The 9,999-nt window shown below is 46.1% G+C and overlaps 1 protein-coding gene across 2 annotated transcripts in view; it reads left to right on the top strand.

Moving 5' to 3' along the window:
- Positions 1–9,999, top strand: part of LOC134528273 (DC-STAMP domain-containing protein 2-like) — a 57,734-nt gene extending 47,735 nt beyond the window's left edge. Inside the window, exons 14-15 of one of the 2 annotated variants that reach the window (XM_063361756.1) lie at positions 7,476–8,038; positions 8,216–9,990. In XM_063361756.1, the coding sequence (XP_063217826.1) occupies positions 7,476–8,038; positions 8,216–9,392 (1,740 nt within the window). In that variant the 3' untranslated portion in view covers positions 9,393–9,990. Of the gene's footprint in view, positions 1–7,475 lie in introns of both variants that reach the window. The other variant, XM_063361755.1, reaches the window with a different exon arrangement.

Below are 9,999 nucleotides of genomic sequence, written 5' to 3'. Positions count from 1 at the left end.
AAGTCTCATCCTTAGTTACAACATGATCATGAAGTTAATCACCATCTTTTTTGTAGGCCTCTAAAAATGTCAACGATGCTGCCATGTGCTTTTTTTTGTGGTCTTTCGACAAGATTTTCGTACCCATCCAGACTCCGATTTCAAGTAGTTAGTGCTCTGGGCAGACAATATTTAGCCGCCCCCATTCCTTTCCAGTTTCTCCAAAACATTGATGTGTCTCTGGGCAGAAACCGATGGCGAAGGAGGTGGTAGGCTCAGGTGTCGCCGAAGAACCCCCGTAGTCGAGCGGCGAGTCAGGCCGAGGATCTTGGCAAAAAAAAAGGGGGGAAGGTGAGTCAGAAGGAGCCTAGAGCGTAATCCCCGAGGGGCCACTCCAGGAAGGAAAGGAAACCAGAGCGAAATCTTCGAAGGACCGCTCCAGCGAAGAGGGAAGGGGGGAGGGAGTGGGGAGAGAGGGAGAGAGAGCGAGAGAGCGAAAAAACAGGGAAATAAATAAAAGTAAATGTAGAGCTCAGATACCATTTTAAGTATTTACTACCCAGATTGCTTTAGGGTAAGAACTCTGTGTCTTGTCAAACATTGCTGGATGGTTATGTCCTCCAGCTTTACAGATTGGTCAGTGAGAAACCATTATAATACACTGTTATACATATCACAGCACACTGCATATTATTAATTAAATATTTACAACCCCTATATAATACATATGACAGATAATTAGTGCCAGAAATCCATTGTGGCAAAGGTACAATAATTATTTAGTCTGTTTGTTCATAAATCGGTTGTCGCCATCTATGGGCGCTTGCTGCACTAACACCCCATAGAGGTGCCAGTTAGGAGATATGTATAATGTCTTTCAGACGGGGGTCTGTTCCTAAAGGGGGCGGGTTTACTGGCCGAGGTCAGAATAAGAGATAAGACAATTCGCCCCCCTCCCTCTGTGGCCTCGGCCGGTACTTTTGGTATCATTGCACTTGCCTGGAGTCAGCACGCTGAGCTTCAGTCCCAGGCCTGACTCCTCTACACGGGCCACTGCACTACACTTAGGACAGTCGATAATGTGCCGGTCTCACCAGGTGGTCCCGGGGTCGTAGTCTTTGTTCTGGGCTAGTTTTCCTCCCTGGAGTGAGACTGGTTGTATGCGAGGCGCCCTGAGGCCCTGCTGTTGATGGTGCCGGGTGGGGGATGGTGGTGGTTGGTTCTAGATCCCACTCTGTATTCCCGGTGGCACCCCCTTGGGAGGCTCTTTGTAGTTCCTTTTGGTGTACCTTGACGGTCTTCTGGCCATTCAGCCTCAGGTGGTAAACTTGGCCCTGTTTCCCTACTATTGGGTATGGCCCCTGCAGGTAGGTGCGAGGCTAGCACAGAAGTTATCCTCTCGGGATGACAGCGGGTGGGTTCGCCAGTAGACGATGTCCCCGACTTCGATTGTGGAGGTTATAGCCTTCATAGGAGTTGTGGGTTGGGTTCTTTGGTGGTATTTGGCCTGGTTGGTTCTAGCAACCTGGTGTCTGACTTCCGCCTGGAGTTCTGGATTCGTAACTGGAATTTCTTGCTGGTGTTGTATTTGGGTCGCAGGTATTTCCCAGTCTCCGGGTCGCGGGATGTTGTGTCCCAGTAGTAACTGACTGGGACTACAGCCCAGTGGTTCATTATACCTGTTCTGCAGCGAGAACAATATGGCTGGGAGGTGAGAGTCCCACTACGGGTGGTCCTCACGGAGCCTTAGGCACATTCCTTTCTTGATTTCCTGGTTCCTTCGCTCTGTGGTGTTTCCTTGGGAGTGGTACAGAGCAGTGGTCCATTTTTGGGCTTGCCATCACTTACAGGCTTCATCCCACTGTTCTCCAGAGAATTGTTTACCATTATCTGTAAGGATTGGTCTGGGGTACCCCCAGAGAGTGAAGACTTCATTTTCCAGGGTTGTAATTAGTTTTGGCGCCTTGGAAGTTCTTAATGGAAAAGCTTCCACCCATCGAGAGAACAGGTCAGTAATCACCAGCAGGAACCGGTTCCCTCGACCACTTTTAGGGTATGGTCCCATGAGGTCGGCCGCGACTGTTTCCCAGATCCGTCTAGGTTGGCGTGGTTGTAGGTGGCTGGGCCCTGCTGGGCAGTGGGTTTGGTGGTGTTGCACAGGTGGCACTGCCCCACATATTCTTCTACATCCTTTTTAATCCCCTCCCAGGTATATCCCATTTGTATAGCTCTCCGGGTTTCGGCCATGCCTGGGTGGCCCGCGAGATCTGCATCATGGTATTCCCTTAACACTTTTCGCCTTAAGGCCTGGGGACCAAGTAGCTGTGGATAAGACTCGTTCTCCGGCCACCTTACTAAGCCGCTTGGGTGGAGGCGATGGGTTCTGACGAACTGATGATCGGCAGGTGATCTCTCGGCTGGTGGGATGTTATATAGGTCTTGCAGACGGCGTATCAGCTTACAGATTCCTGGGTCTGCTTGTTGGTCTTGTGTCACAGTCTGATAGAGACTTTCCCCCGCAATTGCAGTTTGTTGAAGGCTCATCTCTTCCTTTCCTGATGTCGGGGGTTGTTCCATGTCCGCAACCATCCTATCACAATCTTGGAAATGTTCTTCAAGCTGTGGCCCTGAGGGGGCCCGGGACAAGGCATCTGCAAACTCGTTGTCTTTCCCAGGACAATGTTCGATGGTAAAATTGTACTCCTGCAGCATTAGTGCCCAGCGGGCGAGTTTGGCCTTGCAGTCCTTCATCGAGCACAGCCAGGTTAGTGCCCGGTTATCTGTGCACAGGGTGAAGTGTTGGTCTTCTAGGTACGGTCGAAATCGCTTAATGGCCCACATGATGGCCAAGCACTCCAGCTCGTTGCTGTGGTACTTTTTTTCCGCATGTGGTAGCTTAGCACTGGTGTATGATATGACATTCCGGTTTCCTGGAGATGGTTCCTGGTATAGTACTGCGCCTAACCCCCATTGGCTGGCATCAGTTTGTAGGGTGAAAGGCTGAGTGGGATCGGGTCGGCAAAGCTTCGTGATATGTGAGAATTGCTCCCGGAGAGATGTGAGGGCTTGCTTCTGTTCCGTTCCCCAGTGGAAGCGCACTTGGGGGCTTAGTAGGTCGGTGATTGGTTGGCAGATACTGTAGAAGTGGGGTACAAACTCCCTTACCCAATTGCAGAGGCCCAGCAGTTTTCGGACTTGGCATACCGATCTGGGGTTTTCGGCTTCCATGAGGGCATGTATCTTCTCTGGATTGGCTTTTTTACCTTCTGACGACAATAGGTGGCCCAAATACTCCAGCTGTCTCTTCCCGAAGTGGCACTTGTTTAAATGGCAAGTAAGATGATGGAGTTAACATCGCTCCAGTACTTGTGCTATGTGGGTGTTCTTGCCATGAGTTGGAGAATATGATTATGTCATCGAGGTAGGCGAAGCAGCACTTTCCAATGAGGTCCGGCAGAACATCCTGCACCATCATTTGTTGAAAAGTGCTAGGGGCATTCTTCAGGCCAAATGGCATGACCTTAAACTGATATCGCTCGCCTGTTGGTGTGGTGAATTCAGTCAGATGTTTAGAATCGGGATGCATGGGCATCTGCCAATAGCCAGATTTCAAGTCCAGGGTGGAGAATACACATGCCGTCCCAATGTCCTTTAGGGTTTCATGGATGTTAACTGCTGGTGGTTCTGCACTGACAGTAGCATGATTCAATGGTTGAAAGTTAACGCAGAAGCGTGGTGTATTATCCTTTTTGGTCACAATCACAATTTGAGAGTTATATGGAGACCGGCTGGGTTCTATGATATTTGCTGCTCGCATTTCTGCCACCTGCTCTGCAATCAACCTTCGTTTGTGGTATGATGGCACTCCTGGTCGGCAGTATATGGGGCGGTCATCTTTCAGGGTGATCCGATGGCATGCAATGATGGTGTGTGGCAGGTTCCCGTGGGGCATAAAAACGGATGCAAACGGTTGGAGAGTGTCTAGCAGCCGTATTTGAAGGTCTTCAGGAAACCCTTGTTGTATATCTGCCAAGGTCAGTACTGGTGTGGGGGTTTCAGCTACCCGCCGGGTTACCCAGTACAGTGTTTGGCATGGAGTTTTCCCAAAACAGATCCTCTGCGCTTCGAAATCCATAACAGCCTTCTGTTCAATCAGCCAATCTTGTCCCAGTATCAGGTCTTCATGGAGGTCCTCTGCTACCCAGCAGGATATTACTACTTCTCGGTCTCCGATATGGCACTTTATCGAGGCCCTGCCTTGGAGTGTAATACGGAGGTCTTGTTGCACCAGTTGGGCATACTGTACTTGTGGTGTCATAGCAGTTCGAGTGCGTTGCACCCAACTGGCTTTTATGTAGCTGGTGGTGGCTGCAGAATCCAGTAGCACATACATCTGATGACCCTTTAGCTGTATGGAGAGGCGGGGTAGAATCCGAGGGTGGTTGTGTTGTATACTCGTCACTTGCTTGCTGCCCTCTGCTGCTGCCGTGGTAGAAATCAGGTCCTGAGGTTCCTCCACTTCCTCGGGGAAGGTTATGGAGGTAAGTTTCCTTCCCCTTAGGCATTTCCCAGAGGGGTATTCTTGTCCTGAATACCTTGCTCCTGGCGTCGGACTGGGCGGTCGGCATTAAAATGCCTCTCAGGACAGTACCAGCATTTAGGGATCTCCTGGCAGCTGGAAGGCTTCTCCTTCTCCTGTATACGAGAGGCACTTATTCTGCTTGTGGAGGTGTTTCGGGTCTCTTGGCAGTCATGCTGGACTGCTGTTGCTCGGAGGCAAAGCTCGGACCAATATTGGGGAGGTGGGTGTCTCAGGAATGGTCGCAGGTTGGGCCTTACTAGTTCTAATACTGTAGAAAGGCATTCCTTGGGATTCTGATCGGGGTGAAGGCGCTCGAATAGCTTCTTCTTGCCGACGAGGAAGCTTTCTATTTCTTCGCCCTCCTTTTGCTTCTGGCTGAACAATTGGGCAGTAAGCGCAGCTACACAACTACCAAAGTAGTTCACAAAGCTAGAGACGAAGTCTTCCCAGGTATCATATAAGCCCTCGTAGTTCTTCCACCATTTAGCAGCTTCCCCCAGTAGTAGCCCACCAATGTGGTCGACCCATTCGGCCTGGGGAGTACCCTGTGATCGCAGGGCCTGTTCTCAGTGTCGCAGCTGCTGGATGGGGTCCTCATGGTCCTGTCCTCGGAAGGGTCTTGGGGCTATCTTGCTTTCGGTAGTTCGGGTGGCTCCTGTGGGTGCCTACACAACCCACACTTAAAGGAGAGTTCAGCGAGGTTCAGTGGGGTGTCCTCCCAGCCAAGGCAGGACAGATGATACTCCTGACGGCAGCTCTGGCAGGTAGTGAGGACTATGACCGTCTGCGGGCAGTTTGGGACGAAGCAGCGCCGAGGTTTCAATATGGTTGGCTTCTTCTCCACCAGCTGCTGTCGGCAGGGATGGCAGATGTGGATAACTGCCTCTCGTTCAATTATTTGTTCTACCAGCCCCAGGCATTGTAGGTGGAACTGGGCTTGGCAACATGCACAGCTGATACTTGGTCCCTCTAGGTTACTGCAGCGTGGTGCCATGCAGGTTCAGGAATCCATCGGGCAAGATGGTGTGGGCACCACCAGGTTTTGTCTTCACTCCTGGAAGTGGGTGCTCCAGCAAGATCAGGTTGTGGTCCTCAGCTTCTCCAAACTGAATGGCTCTACGTTGGACGCCAAATTGACGTGTCCCTGGGCAGAGACCGATGGCGATGGAGGTGGTGAGCTCAGGTGTCGCCGAAGAGCCCCCATAGTCGAGCGGCGAGTCGGGCCGAGGTAGGCTGCGGCCGAGGATCTTGGCAAAAAAAAGGGGGGGGGGGGGAAGGTGAGTCAGAAGGAGCCTAGAGCGTAATCCCCGAGGGACCGCTCCAGGGAGAGAAGGAGCTGCTCCAGGGAGAGGAGTGAGTCTAGAGGGCTGCTCCAGAAAGGAAAGGCCGCTCCAGCGAGAGAGAGAGAGAGAGAGAGAGAGAGACAATAATTATTTAGTCTGTTGGTTCATAAATCGGTTGTCGCCATCTATGGGCGCTTGCTGCACTAACGTCCCATAGAGGTGCCAGGTAGGAGATATGTATAATGTCTTTCAGACGGGGGTCTGTTCCTAAAGGCGGCGGGTTTACTGGCCGAGGTCAGAATAAGGGATAAGACAACATCATTAAATTATACAAATTCGAGCTTATTTTCTATCAGTTTTAAAACAGAACATAATACAACTAATTAATAAGATTTTTCGAAATCAAAGACCATTTGTCTTTTTTATTATTTAAATTTAATAAATCGTTGTTGCATTTAAATACGACTATTATAACTACCGAAATAAAACATGATTCATGTATACTGTAAATTCTTAAACAAGTTTTATATATACCTACCTAGTTCTTAATTCTGTGGTTTAAGGCATAATATTTTTAAGCGTACTGCATTAGTCAATATTAACTTATATTTCTCCTTAATAACTATTTTTGAAAATCAAATTATTACTGATAGTTAAAAACTAATTTTTATAGGCCCTCAAATTTTCTCTTTGTATTAACATGATTTTCACACCTCAAATTATCTCGCCCCTCAAAAACTGGTACTCTGGGCTAATGCCCGGTTCACCCATATGTAAATCGAGGTCTGTACACATCTGGCACAAAAAATTATTAGCGTAACTTGTCTTTCACGATTACATGCAACAGTCTGAGGAAACTGTATCAAGAGCTCCGATATCTTATAGTGGCAGTTTTCACTAATTTTCTCATTCACTTATGACACCAGTTCATCAGTCATAATGCTTGATCGGCCGCTTCGCTCTTCATCGTGATCATTAGTGCGGCCATTTCTAAACAGTTTGCACAACTGTCTCATTCCACCTTCACTCATTATATCGTTTCAGTACATTAAAAAAAGTTTCTGGTGAATTTTATTTGGAGTGTTGTTTTCTGCTAACAAAAACCAGAACACCGATCACACTTCACAGGATTTTATAATGCAGCATACATTTTAAAATTTGACAACTCACTAATCAAAAGGAACAAAAACCTCATTCTACCTCAGCTGGACGCACACTGATTGAGAGAACGTCCAAACACCAAGATGGTGGCGTTAGCACCTCATCTTGCCACGTCATGTTAAAACCTAAGTTAGATCATGGAAATTTTTTTACAGCCAGTAGCATATTTGTCACCATGTTTATAATAAATATAAAACTCTAGTGTGAATCTCCATTAATAACTTTATTATTTGATTTTATTATACAAGTGAATTATTAAATATTTAGTTTCATCATTCAATTGGTTTATTGAAGTTTCACGTTACATTTCTAATGCATATTGTGGCCAAATATCGATTTTTCTATTCCTCCAACACATATAGCATCTGTTATTGACAGACTTTTCTCATAGGAAATAGTAAATTTGCAGGGTGTTATTACACATTTTGATCAAATTTCTAAATGTTGTTTCCATACTTTAACATTTACAGGATACAGAGGCCAGAAATATGAGACAGCCAGATGCGATAGACACAGAAGAACTCAAACCTAAGAGCACTAAATGGTATCCCATTTCACTAATAGATTGCCTGTGCTGGCCATGCAAGTGGTTCAGAAACAGAAAGAAAAAAGAAGCAGAGTGTGAGCCATTGCTACAGTATTTCCATCCATCGACGGGCGAAGATTTCGTAGAGCTGCAGCCCCACAGCTCAAGCATGTACAGCTTTACAGACCGTGACAGAACACTACCGCCCATGTTGGCTGTAAGTCGAGCTTCGGTCGCGTCACATTGCTCGCGACCAAGTGAATGCAGCAGCGTGGAAGAAATATATTCTCAGTTAGTGTATCAACTGGAAGAGGAACATGGCACACTCTCATCAACAACGTGTACTTGTGATCTGTCGCAGGAGAGCATTTTACCATCTCACCCGACACCAATCCACCGAGCATCAAGTGACTTAGCACTCTTGGCAACTCCATGTACTTGTGGTCTTCAGCAGGAGAGTGTTTTACCAACTCACCCAGCACCAAGTCACCTAGCACCAAGTGCTAGGTCAACCATATGTACTTGTGACCTATCGCAGGAGAGTGTTTTACTAACTCACCCGACACCAATCCACCCAGCATCGAGTGACTTAGCACTCTTGGCAAGTCCATGTACTTGTGGTCTTCAGCAGGAGAGTGTTTTACCAACTCACCCAGCACCAAGTCACCTAGCACCAAGTGCTAGGTCAACCATATGTACTTGTGACCTATCGCAGGAGAGTGTTTTACTAACTCACCCGACACCAATCCACCCAGCATCGAGTGACCCAGCACTCTTGTCAGCTGCATGTACTTGTGATCCAAGGCCGGACAGCATTTTGCCATCTCGCCCTGCACCAAGTCACCCTGCACCTGTGCAACACGTTGGACCATTGGCGGAGTCGCATGTCGAAGAAGTCCACGTTCCATTGCTAACAGGAAGAGTTTTGCCTCACCAACAAGCAATCCTAAAACACTTAACAACCATGTCAGATATGGGAAATTTGTTGCTTCAACAAACCATTGACTTGAGAGACGAAGACGATCTATCTACTGATTATGATTACGCAGAATTGCTTGCATTTAAGGAACAAACTATACAATGTGAGCTAGCAAGATACGCACAAACAGCTATTTATACAGATGTAGATACTTTAGAAAAGGCTTGCAAGGAGACACATACTATCATTACAGTAGGCTTATTTAAAAAATTGATTTCGCTGTTCCGGCGATTGGTAGATGCAGAAAGTCATAGCATAGAAGAACAAAGGATGCTAATTGCATTTCCCGAGTCTTTTAATGACCTCAAAGAACATTTCCACCAAATGATGTTGGATGCGGATGTTGCAACCAACATTCCATCTCCTTCACTTTTGAGGGACTTCATCCTTCAGTTCAAGGAAATGGTGAAAGAATTTGACGTCGGTACCCGCTCTCCAACGCCAGGCTCTTTGAGAGAATTGATCATGCGTTTGCAGAAGATGTTGGCAGGTTATGATCCAAGTCATGAATTAATACCGAGCATTTCAATTCACCAGCTTATGTCACGATTCAACCGCACCATAGGTCAGGAAGACGCAATTTCTTTGAATGAACAAGCCAGGCGGTTCGAAGATCAGCTGAAAATTGCGGTGGCTTTCTTCGATACAAATAATTCGGAATATGGCGTACAGAGAGAAATCCGTATCAAAGATTGGATTTTACGATTTGAACGTCCCGAGGACGATGCGGATCCCGGCCCTTCACGAACCAGTAGAACCAGAGCCCAGACTTCTCTACAAGTTCCTCGGCGCCAAATGTTTTTCCGCTACGGGAAATGTTTACTGCCATTAGTTGCAGAAAATCAAGACGAAAGTGAGGAAGACGAAGATAAAACTGAATAGGAACAACCCAAGTATATAATTCTGTTTGTCGCACAAATAAAACTTAAAGAACCATATTTTATCAGAATGAGACACGTGACTACCGAGGAAAGTAAGTGGTCATTGATCATTCTCATAAAAGGACTACAAAGCTCTGTTGGTGAATGCTTGAATGATAATGAAGCACAGAAGGTAGAATCAGTGAATATAATGCAAAATAAGACTTTTTAGATACATAACATTTTAATTTCACTAATAATTTTAAACTATGAGCAAACCATATTATTTCTAATAAATTATTTAATACATAGTTTTAGTTGTTTAAGTTTACATAGAGATTATTATATTTTTTAAATCACTATAGTCTAGCTCAATTAACATATTAAGAATGGTTACTCTGAAGAACAATAATTAATGTTGAGAAATGAAACTGATGAGGGATCAATTATTAATGAAACTTTATTTCATTACTGTTTTGTGAAATTGTTACACTTTACTGATAAATAGAACTGTGTCTTGTTAAGTAGTATCATTGTGTTTAAAACACATCTAATTTACCATCACTAGAAAGATAAAAATGTATTTGTGCCCAACCTTTAATAAACACCTCTAAAACAAACTTTTTAAA

Source organism: Bacillus rossius, chromosome 1 (genome assembly GCF_032445375.1).
Source record: "Bacillus rossius redtenbacheri isolate Brsri chromosome 1, Brsri_v3, whole genome shotgun sequence".
Lineage (NCBI taxonomy): Eukaryota > Metazoa > Arthropoda > Insecta > Phasmatodea > Bacillidae > Bacillus > Bacillus rossius.
The sequence above is the reverse complement of the archived record's forward strand: the minus strand, read 5'-3'. Positions and strand labels throughout refer to the sequence as shown.